This window comes from Fundulus heteroclitus, unplaced genomic scaffold (assembly GCF_011125445.2).
Source record: "Fundulus heteroclitus isolate FHET01 unplaced genomic scaffold, MU-UCD_Fhet_4.1 scaffold_81, whole genome shotgun sequence".
Classification (NCBI taxonomy): domain Eukaryota; kingdom Metazoa; phylum Chordata; class Actinopteri; order Cyprinodontiformes; family Fundulidae; genus Fundulus; species Fundulus heteroclitus.
The window spans coordinates 427,296-443,168 of NW_023397263.1; the positions used below are offsets into that span (position 1 = coordinate 427,296).

At 39.2% G+C, this 15,873-nt stretch overlaps 1 protein-coding gene across 2 annotated transcripts; it reads left to right on the top strand.

The window, feature by feature from the left end:
• Positions 1 to 2,539: 2,539 nt before the first annotated feature.
• LOC105917044 (zinc finger, CCHC domain containing 9) lies at positions 2,540 to 12,690 on the top strand. Of its 2 annotated transcripts, none has more exons than XM_036134425.1 (6): positions 2,540 to 2,703; positions 6,056 to 6,464; positions 9,285 to 9,435; positions 9,511 to 9,603; positions 10,304 to 10,372; positions 12,377 to 12,690. In XM_036134425.1, exons 2-6 carry the CDS (start codon positions 6,072 to 6,074, stop codon positions 12,487 to 12,489), a joined length of 819 nt encoding a protein of 272 aa, XP_035990318.1. In that variant the 5' UTR covers positions 2,540 to 2,703; positions 6,056 to 6,071; the 3' UTR covers positions 12,490 to 12,690. The 2 variants fall into 2 exon arrangements, with proteins under 2 accessions (XP_035990318.1, XP_035990317.1); XM_036134424.1 differs by having other exon boundaries at positions 2,541 to 2,707.
• Positions 12,691 to 15,873: the final 3,183 nt, after the last annotated feature.

Consider the following 15,873-nt stretch of genomic DNA (forward strand, 5'->3'; position numbering starts at 1 on the left):
TAATAATAAATTAGACTCTCAAAACAATAAACTATAATCTGTTTTTCACAGAGCACAATTGTGTAATGTGCAATGTAATCAGTAGCTTAAACTACTGTCAGTCAGCACACCACCAGACTCTCCAGTGTAACATTATAACTAAATAAAACTGTAACATGATCAACAGCCAAGCTGTAATAATTAACGTGATGGCAGCCTGTGGGACGTAGATGATTAGCCTTCATTAATCGATTACCACAAGTTTGGAAAGTCAACAAATGCTTATTCATCTTTTCATAGCGAAGGACAGTGTCAGAGCAAACCTCCCGTAGGTCGTAGCTGAAGCAACAAGCATGCTAACTTTAGATAGCCAATGCTGAGCTAAACCTGTTTACTCACCACAGGTTACTAACCTTTTTTGCGTTCAGCCAAAGTTTATGATGAATGGCGGAGCAGCTGCTCCTGCACCTCGAGTCCGACTCGAGTCTGAAGTCACTGTGTGCGCGACTTAACGTTACTTTCTATGCATTCTTGTTCAGTTCCATAACTATGTAAATTAACACAAGCTAGGAAGGGTTTGTCTTTCTCCTGTGTCATTCTTGTGAATTGATAACGTTACACACTGGTTCTATTGGCATCACATGTAATGGTACACTCACCATATGTCATTCTCTGCCATCCGACGATGTACTGTTGTTTTGCTGACTCCAAAAAGCCTTGCAGTGGCACCAACAGGCAATCCCGCATGTAAAAGTCCTTCCAGGGCATCCACAGGCAGTATATAAGCAGGGCGACCAGCTATCCTAGGTGTGTGATTAGAGTTAAAAAGATGGGCCGCTTCCTCCAGATTCTGAAAAACTACATTGTCGACATCTGTGTCCATGTGTGGCGCTAACTGAAACACACGTTCTGTCAGAGCGTCCAAACGAAAAATAATAAAGTCAATACTTATAACGTTAGCATTGTTTTCAAAAACAGTTGCTAAATGTCTGCTCACTGACAACTTCGTCGTAGGTAGTGATAGAGATTGGGTTTACCGCCCTGCTGTTACATGTCTATTGAAAACCCATCTTTCCCCAGTTCCGGATTTGGCCGCAAGTGAGAAGACATTAATCAAGAGGTAGAACAGTTTAAATGCATATTTAATTCATGGAAATTAAATATGGAGACAGAGTATACATTTACCAATCAAGATGATTTTTCCAAGATTTTAATTCTCAACAGTTGCCATCTTTGTTGTGACTGAGGCCGGTGCCATGTAGATTTGACGGATGCAGTAAAATGTTAACCAACCAATGGGCAGAAGTTTACCCCTTAAGACCAGCCCCTCCTCATTTGCATAATGAGACAGAAATGCATACAGAAATGTAAAAATGACAGGCAGAAATGTAAATAGGACAGGCAAAATAAATAGCATGGAGGAAATAAATAGGGCAAAAAAATACAAAGAAAGAATAAAACAGACAAAAATATTATAACATGCACATAAATAAATAATAAAAAATAAGTAATTAATAAATAAAGTAGCTAATTAAAAGAGATATATACATTTATGTCTGACTGTATAATTTAATTTCTACCTACATTTATTTGTGTATTGTATTTTTGGTGCCAATTAATCATATGCATATTTATTTATTAAGCATTTATTTATTTCTGTGTTTATTTTTAATTATGGAAGACTTGGTCCTCCATACATACATAGATAGATAATCCGTCAAAAAACACACTCCATACCAGTAAGTGGCGGTAATGCTGCTAAAAGTTTGTTGCCAACCGCCATTAAACCCCAGAAGAAGAAGAAGAAGAAACACAAGAAGAAGAAGAAGAAGAAGAAGAAGAAGAAGAAAACACGTTACAGAGAAGTCATTCAGATAGTAGACCAGATATTTTAATAGAAATCCAACAAACATTGTTCAGAATTCAAATGATGGGAATTACAGTTATATTTTTGTGGGTACCAGCACATATGGGAATAAAAGGAAATGAAAAGGCAGATAAGGTTGCAAAGGAGGCTACAATTAGAGAAAACATTGATATCTCAATTAAAGTTAGTATGATTGAAGTAAAGAGCATTATTAAACAGAAGATGAAGGAAAGGTGGCAAAAGCAATGGGAGGAAGAGAGGAAAGGACGGTGGCTGTACATGATTCAGAGGAGAGTGGGAGAAATGAGTTGTGCAGGGAGGAGCAGAAGGGAAGAAACAATCATATCAAGACTTAGATTTGGGCACACTGGATTAAATGGAACATTATTCAAAATAGGGAAGCATAACACTGGAAGATGTGAGTATTGTGGGGAACAAGAAACAGTTGAGCATATTATGATATACTGTAAGAAATATGAAGAAGAAAGAAGGGAAATGGTTAAAAATTTAAAAAGGAAAAGAATAAAATTTGATTTAATAGAAATGCTTAGAAGTAATTCAAGAGATGAGTGTTATGGGATTATGTTTCATTATCTTAGACTAAGTAATTTAATTGATAGGATTTAATTTTTATTTTATTTATTTATTTATTTATTTTGGGTGTTTGTTTTATTTTGGTAGGTTGGTTTAATTTATTTTAGGTAGTATAAGTCATTCTGATCCACACTCCAAACCAGTTGGTGGCGGTAATGCACCGTTTCGTTGCGTGCCAACCGCCAGAAAAAACCATAAAGAAGAAGAAGAAGAAGAAAACACGAGTTTGATACGTCTGATGAAGTTAACTCGACTCTTCTAATGTTGGTGAATATTTGCAGCCATATTTCGACTTGAATTTCTTTCCCTGATGGTTTTTATGAGATTTCTGTTTCTGCCGGCTTAGCGAACAACTCCTCAGCTGCCATGTGCTGGCAACAGACAGTGCTAACGCAACCTTTTCGGTCTGGGTTAGCTTTCCTTCTCGGCCACAGGTTCTGATGTTTAAGCTACGGCTGGACCTTTTCTCTTACGTTGATCAAACTCGTGTCAGATACGGGTGGTCCCTAACAGAACAACGTGGCGGGGAGATCCTAAGGCCCAGGAGGGAAAGGCGGAGAGTGAAACCTCGCTACACTCAGATGATCTTTTCGGGTATCGACTTTTCGTGAGAGCTGTCGGTGGAGTTGGAATCGGCGGTTGGCATAAGCTGGTTTGTGACTGGGTCAGAATGGCTATTCGGGAAGTAGAGGAAGACATAAGTTGACCGATCAGGGAGGAGAGCTCTGTGCTTCAGGTGCCTGCGGACGATGATTTGTGCCTTCCTCCGGTTTGTGCTCATGTCTGGCTCGGCCATGATCTCTGTAGCTGTCAGGTTGTTTTTGATGTCGTGAACCAACAAGTCAGCTGCTCCGGGTTTACAGTGAAGCATTCCATCAACAGTTGCCTTCATGTTCAGATTGTGCTTTGGGAAAAACTGCTGTATCCGCCTCCAGTTCTGCTGCTTGCTAGAGAACGGCACTCATTTGTGATACGAATGCATTGAAAAGTCTTGGGGGTAATAATGAGAAAATGGGAAAGAAGGGACTCCATAAAACTGTGTAGATTCTTTGGGTAAAAACGACAGTTCCATTCCTTGGAGCCACTTGATAACTTCTCTGCGCAGCGCTGAGTTAGACATTGTTTCTCAGATGGAGATGAAATTAAATTCTTAAATTCTCCGGTTAATTTCTAAAATTTCCATTGAGTCAGGAAGAGGGTTGTGGAAATACAGCAGGTTAAAACAGTTAACAACATAAGTTATGCAGAAGCAGTGAAGAAAGTACAAGGACAAAAAGGATAGGTGGATGCTGACAATGTTATCCAGGTGTCGAGAATAGAACCAGGTCAAACAGAGAAAACAAATCCAGAACTGTCAGTGGATAAGGTTATTTTGTTTGTGGCATATGTGATCAACTGTTCTGATCAAGTTAAACACAAAACCGAGAAAATTAAAATAATAGTTAAGGGAGCTGAGATGTTTTTGGGCATAAAAGATATATCATGGGAGCATATCAAAACAAGACTTGAAGCAGATGGAAAAGCTGGAGGCCCAGGGGATAAGGCAAACTGATTATTGTACAATGGAATGCAAGAAGCTTAATAGCAAATGGTCAGGAGTTTAAAGGATTTATTAAAGATTAAAAAAATAAACCAGGTATTATATGTATTCAAGAAACATGGCTTAAATCAGAGTTAGAGTTTGTTATTATAGGATATGATAGCGTCTAGAGATAAGGGGGAGGGTTGTGGAGGAGGATGTATAATATTTATAAAACAAGGAATGCAATATAGAGTTTTAGGGATAGAAAAAGAGTTGGAATATTTAATAATTGAAGTGTGGACTAAAGAAGGAAATATCAAAGTTTACTTTTATAATCCATGTAAAAAATTGTCATTAGAGTTGCTGGAGCAATTGGTGATACAGTTAGTAGGGAAGGTGATTTGTATGAGATGAGGGAGGGAAAAAAACAGTAAGGGAGAATGAGGAGTTACAAGAAGAAGAAAATTAAAATGACTTATTAAACAACCCTTTTACAATGACAGAACTAAAACGCGCTCTCCAGAAATCCAAGATGTCAGCACCAGGAAACGACCATATTTGTTATGTAATGATAAATAAACTTAGTGAAAATTCAAAGGATGTATTACTAGAATTATATAATAAAGTATGGGAGGATGGGAAACTGCCACAGAGCTGGAAGGAGGCTGCGGTGGTGCCAATACGCAAACCAGGAAAAGAATATACAAATCCAGGAAATTATTGCTTTAACATCTAACGTATGCAAGATAATGGAGAAAATGATAAATGAAAGGTTAAGGTGCACTGGCAGATGTGAATACTGTGAGCAACAAGAGACAGTAGAACATGTTATGGTACACTGTATAAAAGAGAAAGGAGGGAAATTATTTAAAATCTAAAAATGGAAAGAATACAATTTGATTTAATAGAAGTACTTAGAAAAAACTCAAGAGATAAGTGTTACGTAATTGTTTTTAATTATCTTAGATTAATTAATGTAATTGAGAGGTTTTGAATCTTATTTTGTTTTTGTTTTTTTTTTATTTGGTTGTGACTTGTTTTGTTTAGTATAAATAAGTAGTAGTCATTCTGATCCACACTCCATACCAGTTGGTGGCGGTGATGCACCATTTCGTTGCGTGCCAACCGGCAAAAAAAATCCATAAAGAAGAAGAAGAAAGAACAACCTGGCACCGGCACATTTTCAGCTTCACTCAAATCTGTATTTATTCAGATTAGAAAATCTAGCTTTCCAAGAACGAGCCTGGCGCTCGCATGCTTTTTGTGACATCACACCAGGCGACCGATCCACCGTGTTGTTGTTTTTTTGTGCAATTGTTCATGCTGGGTTTTTTTTATCTTGTTTTTACTCCTTTGCATGTTTTACGTCTAGCCAGTTTACTTGGATTCTGCAGGACTGCAGCTAAATTTGTGGCAACACTGCACGGATTTTAGGAAAATCTAGCCAGAATAAAATGAATAGAAGCGGTTTGTAAAGAGACCAGGATAGACCGCAATTGCCAAATTTCACTTTCAAAGATCTTCAGAAATCATTTTGAGCCAAAGATCGTCTAATAGCCATATGGTCTGTGTAAAGACGACTTTGAAACTGTTTCAGGCCGGAGGATGCTCACTGTAAAAACAGAACTAAAGATGAGTAAAAATTCCTTAATTTGAGCAAGTTAATAAGATTATCTGCCAAGATAATTGGATCTACTACACTTGAAACAAAATGATGGAGATGAGTTGTTCCTGTTTTAGGTGCAGAAATCTTATTCCATTAGCAGGTAATCTTATTAACCTGCTCAAACCAAGGACCAATACAGACTCAAATTAAGGACAAATCTACTAATTTCAAGAAATTTTTACTCACCTTTAGTTCCTTTTTTGCAGTGATTGGTTGCATAGCTGTCACCCTAAAATGGTAGTCTTTTCCTGATATGAAAGCACTAATGGAAAACAAAAACGAATTTAATGTCCCACAAAATATAAGGGGATAATGGTCTTAATATAAAATTAATAATTAAAGGACTTTAACTTTGAGATAAGACCTTGTTGTTAGATGATCAGATGCATATAAGTCATAACAGTTTGATGTTTATCTGCCGTTTTAGTCACTCGTTTAAAGCCATGACGAGGTGGGCGAGGGCCAATAATGTACACAAGCACAAACCAGCAGAGGCAACTCCCTGGAATCAGCTTCGAGCGGCTGGGAGAAGAGGAGCAGGAAGAGATGGCGCTCCCTCTACTGGGCCGTCGCAGCGAGATCAGAGGGACCCTTTGAGAAGGACCTGCAGTTCTTCTGGGATAAAGCCCAACCGCAAAAAGAAAGAGTACATCAGCGAGGATGTAAATGGATTCCTAGAGTATCTGAACCAGAGTGGACAGGCCCGGCCTGCTGGGAAGGAAGGAGAGACGGGGACAGAACGGGACCTGAGGGACATGGTGGAGGTGGCCATGAAAAAAGACCAGAGACGGGAGGACAGGAGGGTGAAGAGGCAGAGGGACAAGAAGAATAATATGGTGAGTTACACCGAAGTTGAAGGTTTGAACCAAATAGTGCGTCTGTACTGTGGCTTGTAAAAGTATTTGCTGCCTGTAAACCTTTTCACTTTTTGTCACGTTACAAATGTCAGTGTATTTTGTTGGGATTTTATAGACCAGCACAAAGTGCACAGTTATAAAATAGAAGGAAAACGCTGATCTAATAAGCATGATATGCATTTGTATCAACCGCCTCTGAGGCAATACGTTGTAGGGTTGTCAAAATAATGATAATTTATTCCTTCATTGTCCCACAACAATAAAGGAATTTCCCTTTTATTGTTGTGGGACAATTTACTATTAGACCTCAAAAGCCCACTGAGCATTCAACTTGGGGGAATTTCACTTTCCAAACCTCACCTGTGAGGTTACTTCATCAGGATTGTGAGCTAGCGTTTAGTCAGTCAGACAGTCTGCGCTGCAAAAAGGGAACTAAAAGTCAGTCAGATTTTCTGGAAATGATTGTATTTGTCCTTGATTTGAGCAGGTAAATAAGAGTATTTGCCACTGAAATAAGAATTATGTACTTAAAATATGAACAACTCATCTACATCATATTTCATGTGCAGTAGATCTAATTATCTTATTTTAGGAGTAAAAATACACATTCAATTTAATTCCATTCCATTAAAGCTTTTACCGAGTTTATGGGGAATATTTGCAAGTGCATTAGGAAAATCTTGGCTCGACGTTTTTACCATTTAAAGTTAATTCTAAACTTTTTCACCACAGTTCTGTAATTAGATTGTTTCAGTACTAATGATCACATGGAGCCTTTTCATTTTCCTTGTACACAGAAAACACATTTCCCTAAGACTGACTTTTCATGTAAACCCGAGATGGTGGACTGTGAACTCTCTTACTATTTACAAACTATGAACCACATCTGAAGGGGGAAAAGGATAAAGGTCACTTCAGCTTCTAGGCACAGACAGGTGCGCTGTATGTAATTCAGATCCCTGGATTTAGCAAGGAGATCTGGTTAGCAGGTATGTCATATAACCTGTAAAATATTATTACGCTGAGATCAAATGTCTGTGGTATTGTCCTTAGAAATGGCCCTTGTCAGGCCCACCATGGCTGAGGAAAAAAGTATACTTACAAAGCTCAATCAATCAATAAAATGTTAAACAGAAGAACAGTTCTCCTTCCTTTTTGCATTCTAGCCTATCATGTAGGTTAATACTACAGTCATTACAGCCTCCCAACCAATCATAAACGTAGACCCAGGAACGCTCCGCCTCCAAGGTCCGCCCCCTTCAAAGATTTCAGAAATCACGTGTTATTTTTTCTTTTTTTTTAAAATTGCAGTTTTGGTAAAAAGTTGGTTGAATAGAGGGTTTTGTTTCAATCCAGTGTACGTATGTTCTGTTTCTAAAAATAGGTCGCTAAGCAACGGCATAAAATGGCCACGGCTGCACTTAAAATATGTTTTTAATTTCTTTAATTTTCGATTTCGATCAATATGATTTCTATTCTATCGATATGCTTGCTTCTCTAGATTGCCCAGCCCTATGACAGTGGTAAAGACCCAAACCGTTAAACACATAGTAGCAAAACAAGCTGATCTAATAGAAAATTGGTTATAAAGCAGCACAGGAAGAGCTTTATCAGAAATGGTAAGAAGTTTTATTCAAAATAGGGGAATTCAGAGGAGCCCTCGCTGGCCAATTTCATCCGTGCTGACATGGCACAGAACTTTTACAGGAGCACAACTTTGTTAAATGCTATGTTGTTACTGTTTATTATGTCACTGAAAACAGTAAACGCATATATTTTTGGCAGTCTTTCAGAGGTGAGTTTAATGGCCGTATTTATGGGTACAAACAAGAATTATGACTTGTTCCCATCACTTTTAGCGTAAATCAAGTTTAAAACAACAACCCACTGTATGTAAAGCAATTGGCTTTTATTTAGTTAAGCAAAGTGTTTTTAAACCTTTTATTTGAAAACTATCCCTATGGGCTTTACATTCAGACTGTATTTCTGTTCTTCACATCTTTCTGTGTGCAACGGGTGAACATACTACATTTTTCTGTCTCTAGCTCTTCTTTTATTTCTGTTTAGCTGCCATGAACACACCAACGATTCTTAATGATTGTTTACAATACTGCGCACAGCCTTTTTGGATGTGTGACATCACCTTTTTCTTCTCTTGTTTACTGCAACTCTACTGGTTATGTTGAGTAGCTGCCCTCCTGTGTTTTTAGAGAATACTGCACCTGCATCCATGTCAAGTATAAAAACGTCTACAGCCTTTCCACGGGCTCGTGCCCAGTCTGCACAGTCCTAGGCGACAACCCAACGTGCAAGTATAACTCAGGCTTTAACAAAAATAAAACATATTAACAATCGAAAGCAAACGGTATATAACATTTAAATATAACAATTAAAAAAACAATCTTAACACTTAAATGTTCGTGCACTTTATGTAGCAGCCTGAGACCGTTGTAGTGTAAATGACCTTCCTGAGAACATCTTCTGTTTGATTTGTATATTACCATATTTGTTTAGATCTAATCTTTTATAACTCGCTACGGAATATAAGTCGCATCAGTCAAAAAATGCGTCATTAAGAGGAAAAAAACATATATGTTGCACCACACTATAAATCACATTTATCTAGACATTTATTTCACAAAATCCAAGACTAAAAACTGACATTTAATCTGATAAGGCAACTTATTCAATTACACAACTGCATTCATAACATGGAGCATACCTGGGAGGTTGGTAATTTTATGCACAATTTTATGACAATTTTTGTAAGTAACTTTGTCCTCCCTCTCTGCTCCTCAGGTGTGCTTTAACTGCAGGAAGCCTGGTCACGGTCTGGCTGACTGTCCCGAAGCCGACAGAGATGAGGAGATGGGCCGAGGTATCTGCTTCCGCTGTGGCTCCACAGAACACGAGATCCATAAATGCAGAGCCAAAGTGGATCCCGCTCTGGGTGAGGCCCTCAGCTGGACTTAGGACGACTTTACATTTGCATGTATAGCTGTTGTAACTGTGCTATCTCCCTCAGGTGAATACCCATACGCCAAGTGCTTCATCTGTGGTCAGACTGGACACCTATCGCGCTCCTGCCCTGACAACCCCAAAGGACTCTATGCACAGGGTACACACACACACACACACACACACACACACACACATTATTGCTTTGAATACAAAGTGAGGATCTTACCTTGACTTCCATTCAACAAAAGCTGTTGATTTGAATTACTCTGCATTCCTTGCTGCAACACCTCCCACCCCTTCAATGTCTGTCAATAGAAGGTCCAGATCAACTCACAGCACTATTTTGTTCATGAAAAGATAATTTACTGCTCTGCATTATAATATTTGTATCTGTACATAGAACGGACGTCTTTCAACTGTCCAAAAGTTACAGCACCAAGTTTAACAGGAACACATACTTGCACATGTAAAAATAAGTAAAGAAATTAAACACTTATCATTTATCAGTTGTTGTTTTTTTTTATCTTTGCATGTTTTTGTGTCTGCAAATTGCATCATGCACAATGTGATTGTTACTTTTGGGCACTTGTTAAGATAAATTCTCATTGCCATTACAAGACAAAATAATCAAATGGAGCAATCTTCCAGTTATAGCAGCAATCAATCATACAATAGAAGAGATTCTGCATTTCTAGCTCAATGACCACAGTTTAGGGGTTGGTGATGTGCCTGTCTGCTGATTATGCAGGTATAAGTAGAGATTTTCACACCTATACACTACATTTTTTACTATTTAGCTAATCGTTACTTCCATGCTGTTTTTTCTGATAAACTGAACTGATGACCTGTGTTTGCAGGAGGCTGTTGTCGGGTGTGTGGTTCGGTGGAACATTTCCAGAAGGACTGTCCAGAGCACCAGGCAGCGAGTGAGTGTGTTTTGCTGTTTAACGAGCTGATGAACTACATTTAATGTATGAGGCAGCAACTGATCCTGAAAAAGTTTTCAGTCTCTGAAATCATGAGAAAGATTTCTATTTTTTCCTTTTTCAAATGTTCCTGTAGTACACAGAAGAACAATTAAACACTGCAGAAGTTTTAAAGGCGTTTATTAATAAATACATTGTGTGTTTAAAAAAAGAGCGAGAATTTATTGTGTGGATCCCTCTGGTATGCTGGATATCAGCTTCTGCTCCAAACTCGGACCCATTCTTGTTATCCTAGTGCTTGGAGTTTATCACGGCTCATTGGCTCATTTCTTCTCACGCTTCTGAAGAACTGGGGCCTTGTGTGAAAGAGTATGCAGCTCTCATACTAAAGGTTGACTGTAGGGAGAGAGTTGGGGCACTCCAAAAAATTCTGATGTACAAAACCGTGTGTAGACTGGTCACCGCATGCGTTGCCTTGATAAATGGACACAACTGCACATGTACCTGGGGCCGCCCTGTCCCCGCCCCTAAGTACATATGCAAATCAGTAAACATACCCACCACACAACCATGGCACCGAAGCTGTCAGCCAGAGACATTTTTAGTGAACGACAGGAAACCATCAGCTTCTTAGGTGAGACGAGGATGTTAAATAAAAATATGAGTCAGCGATCGTGCATGGAGCCTGCTTTTATTTCCTTCCAGACACAACTATAATAATGAGAACAATTTGTAAGTATTATGATAGTATAGTAGAATCCTGATTTGAACAGGGTTGTAGCAATATGAGTGCAGTCTGAGCTCTGATTGTGTTTGGAAATCGGCTCCTTGCTGCAAATTAGAGCCTCGGTTTAGATTAATTTTGTGTTTGAACAACACTAACGTTCTCCCTGGGGGCTGGCTTGGGACGGCTCAGGGATGTAAACTACCCAACCTGTCAGTCAGCTCCCTTTGAGAAGCTCTGGTTGCAAAGACCGCAGCAGAGTTAGAATTTGAAACACCACTGGGCCCAGTTAAAAAATAATTTCCCTGGACAATCTGAACCGGCTAATTAGCCACTCATCATCATCATCATGTACCAGCAGGTCAGCGGGATCTCTATAAACAAGCTCCCTTTGATGTACTCCAGCAGCGTCAACGCTGCCATTGTTCCTCAATTACAAGCTCTATTTATGGACATATGTGATTGTCTCCACTTTAGGAATCAAAACACCCAAATTAAGCTGATCCAACCCAGTGTCCTTCTTCAGTGAGAATGAAAAATCTCTTTAGCTGATTCACAAGCATTTAATGCACCTGGGAGCACAGACCGATGCACATTTACATCTATGTGTGTCAGAAACAGAGGATTATTCAGTTCACATCTGCCTGAAGTTGTTTCTATCATTTCTAGGTGTGTTACGTTATTGTATAAGGCTAAATGTGACTCCATTTCTTTGTACAGATTTATACTATAGAAACTCAAACAAATGAAAAAACATCCAGTTTAATGCTCTTTGGGTTAAATAAAACTGAATAGAGTTATATTTCAGACAAAGTGCTTCATCATGCTGAAAGATCCACAGATCGCCAATCTATACTTGAAGTGTTGATGAAAGAGATCTTTTTTGAAGTATTGGTGACAAATGTTTTTTCATTCAAAAAATCGACGTCATACTATTTAAAACTTTCCTTAAAATTGTTCAGATTCTAATGAGAGTTAAGTCTCCCAAGAAGGGAGACTTCGACGAAGAATTACCTTGAAGTTATAGCAATACTTCTATTCAATTATTTTTTTTATCAGGAAAAAGCATAATATTCTGGGAAATGAGGTCTAATCAGAGCAATATGTCAACAAATGCCTGATTTATTGGCCATTAAGAAATACTTTTGTACAGTAGTGTTCTGCTGCTTTAAAAAATAGCAAATTCATCATGTTGGAATCATGAAAGTCTTCTAGGGTTTGAATGTGTAAAGAATGACACTGTGTCTAATCCTTCATATTTGTCTGTTTGATTCTTCCAGCTAACTCAATGACTCTGGGTTGGTTGTCGAACAACATGAGCGCAGACCTGGAGGACGTTCACATTCCAGTGAAAAAAGCCAAACCCAAGCAGCCCAAAGTGATAACCTTCTGATGGGACCTGGGAGCTCCTTGGAAAGCTGGACTGCATCAGCTGGAGGACTCGAAGAAAAAGACTCATGAGCCTTTAGAGGCACTGTAGTTTCTCTGTTTTGTATTTGAGACAGAGAAGCTTGTTTAAAATGTTTGCTATGGTGTTAGCTGACATATTGTGCTGGAGATTGATTATCATAAATAAAGCAGTGTCTGAATGCTAGCTGGAGATGTTTCACCAAATAATCAAGCACAGGTTCAAAGTCTTGCACTGCGGGGCGTGCTCCGATGGCGCCGGGGTAGAGTTTGATTCCAGCCTGAGGTCCTTTGCATCTATCTATCTATCTATCTATCTATCTCTCTCTCTCTCTCTCTCTCTCTCTCTCTCTCTCTCTCTCTCTCTCTCTCTCTCTCTCTCTCTCCTCTCTCTCTCTCTCTCTCTCTCTCTCTCTCTCTCTCTCTCTCTCTCTCTCTCTCTCTCTCTCTCTCTCTCTCTCTCTCTCTCTCTCTCTCTCTCTCTCTCTCTCTCTCTCTCTCTCTCTCTCTGTGTGTGTGAGAGAAAATTATCTGACTGGAGGTGTGTACAGATGGTGTTAATGTACATTTGCAAAGCCACTTACCGTATGCATCAGACTATAAGGCACACTTAAAATCCTTAAATGTTTTTCAAAAATTGATGATGCGGCTTAGAATCCAGTGCGCTATATATATATATATATATATATATATATATATATATATACACACTACACTGTAGCGGAACATTACGGTACACTGTGTCGCTACCTGATCGGACCCCTGACCTGTCTACAAGACTGCCTGACTGTAATGTCTAAACTTGAAGTGCATTCATGTAAGGCAGCCACGCCCGGAGTACAAACCCTAGCAAGTTAATTCAATATAAAAAAAGTTCAGTTTATTTTTTCTTTATGTTAGAAACAGGGCAGTGTCCAACTACTCTGTCCTCCTCGGCCGGCAGAGACTGATAGCTCTCTCCCTCAGGAGAGGCCGATGTTAAAGAGGAATTACACCAGACGCGTTGCAAAGCGCAGCAAAGCAGCATACACACGTCCTAACGCTTAGCTTTTCATTTTAATCAGTCAATAAATGTACACTATAAGCATAATACGCACGATCAATGCGTGTTTTTTTTACGCTACATGACGCCTAAATTACAGGTAAAAGCCAGTAAATTAGAATATTTTGAAAACTTGATTTATTTCAGTAATTGCATTCAAAAGGTGTAACTTGTACATTATATTTATTCATTGCACACAGACTGATGCATTCAAATGTTTATTTCATTTAATTTTGATGATTTGAAAGTGGCAACAAATGAAAATCCAAATTCCGTGTGTCACAAAATTAGAATATTGTTGTGTAAGGTTAAATTTTGAAGACACCTGGTGCCACAAACTACTCAGCTGATTAACTCAAAACACCTGCAAAGGGCTTTAAATGGTCTCTCAGGCCAGTCCAGTTCTGAAGCCTACACAAACAAGGGGAAGACTTCAGATTTGACAGCTGTCCCAAAAGGCGACCATCAACACATTGCACAAGGAGGGAAAGACACAAAAGGTTATTGCTGAAGAGGCTGGCTGTTCTCAAGCTCTGTGTCCAAACACATTAATAGAGAGGCAAGGGGAAGAAAAAACTGTGGTCAGAAAAGTGTACAAGCGATAGGGATCACCGCGCCCTAGTCAAGATTGTGAAAAAAAAAAAACCATTCAAAAATGTGGGGGAGATTCACAAGGAGTGGACAGCTGCTGGAGTCAGTGCTTCAAGATCCACCACCAAGAGACGCTTGAAAGAAATGGGTTTCAACTGCCGCATACCTCGTGTCAAGCCACTGTTGACCAAGAAACGCGCAAAAAGCGTCTCACTCAGGGGCTAAGGAAAAAAAGAGCTGGACTGCTGCTGAGTGGTCCAAAGTCATGTTTTCTGACGAAAGCAATTTTGCATTTCCTTTGGAAATCGAGGTCCCAGAGTCTGGAGGAAGACAGGAGAGGCACAGGATCCACATTGCCTGAAGTCTAGTAAAAGTTTCCACCATCAGTGATGGTTTTGGGGTGCCATGTCATCTGCTGGTGTCGGTCCACACTGTTTCCTGAGATCCAGGGTCAACGCGCCGTCTACCAGCAAGTTTTAGAGAGCGCTTCATGCTTCCTGCTGCTGACCTGCTCTATGGAGATGGAGATTTCAGGTTCCAACAGGACTTGGCGTCTGCACACAGCGCAAAATCTACCCGTGCCTGGTTTACGGACCATGGTATTTCTGTTCTAAATTGGCCAGCCAACTCCCCTGACCTTAGCCCCATAGAAAATCTGTGGGGTATTGTGAAAAGGAAGATGCAGAATGCCAGACCCAAAAACACAGAAGAGTTGAAGGCCACAATCAGAGCAACCTGGGCTCTCATAACACCTGAGCAGTGCCAGAAACTCATCGACTCCATGCCACGCCGCATTAATGCCAGTAATTGAGGCAAAAGGAGCTCCAACCAAGTATTGAGTATTGTACATGCTCATATTTTTCATTTTCATACTTTTCAGTTGGCCAACATTTCTAAAAAATATCCCTTTTTTGTATTACCTTAAGTAATATTCTAATTTTGTGACACACGGAATTTTGGATTTTCATTTGTTGCCACTTCAAATCATCAAAATTAAATGAAATAAACTTTGAATGCATCAGTCTGTGTGCAATGAATAAATATAATGTACAAGTTACAGCTTTTGAATGCAATTACTGAAATAAATCAAGTTTTTCAAAATATTCTAATTTACTGGCTTTTACCTGTAGACTGAAGTTCTAATTCAGTTCTAAATTGAGTCTTTTTGTAAGTTAAGACATGTGGATGTATAATGTCAAGGTTATCCAAAAATTTAACACCTGGGTGATTTAAAGCTCGGATTACAACAAGGTCCAAAGACCATTTGAAAATTCAACACTAAGATCTGAAGACAAGCCGGAGGCTATCAAACAACACCAGACCACCCAGAGACACCCTGAAAAAACCAGCCTGAGGTGCTAATACGCTCTATGCACCTCGCAGTTCCGCGTTGCGTGTACTAGGCTACCAACTTCCGGTTCGACTTTCGGTTATACACAGACAGATATGGGCTCTCTTTTATAGTCAGGTCTTACGACTTACCTCGTTGACGGTTAAATGATGTAGATCGACTCATAAAAACAATCATGTGCTGCTCCCAAACAGCAGGGGGGAAAAAGGGATTATTTAAAATGTACATAGCAGCTATATCGAACCTATGAGGGTATGTAGTAACGGAGACTTACTATATTAAACACCTCAGGTGGTGTTCGGGTCAGGTCGACCCGCGTAAAAGTGTATAATAAACAATGTAACGCATTGAACAATGAAATTAGTGACTTTGTTCACAAAGGGTAT

Coding starts and splice junctions, on each gene's coding strand:
- LOC105917044 (XM_036134425.1), top strand. CDS start 6,072: ATGACGAGGTGGGCGAGGGCCAATAATGTACACAAGCACAAACCAGCA. Junction 6,465..9,284: donor GGGACAAGAAGAATAATATG/GTGAGTTACACC, acceptor TCTGCTCCTCAG/GTGTGCTTTAACTGCAGGAA. Junction 9,604..10,303: donor CAAAGGACTCTATGCACAGG/GTACACACACAC, acceptor CTGTGTTTGCAG/GAGGCTGTTGTCGGGTGTGT.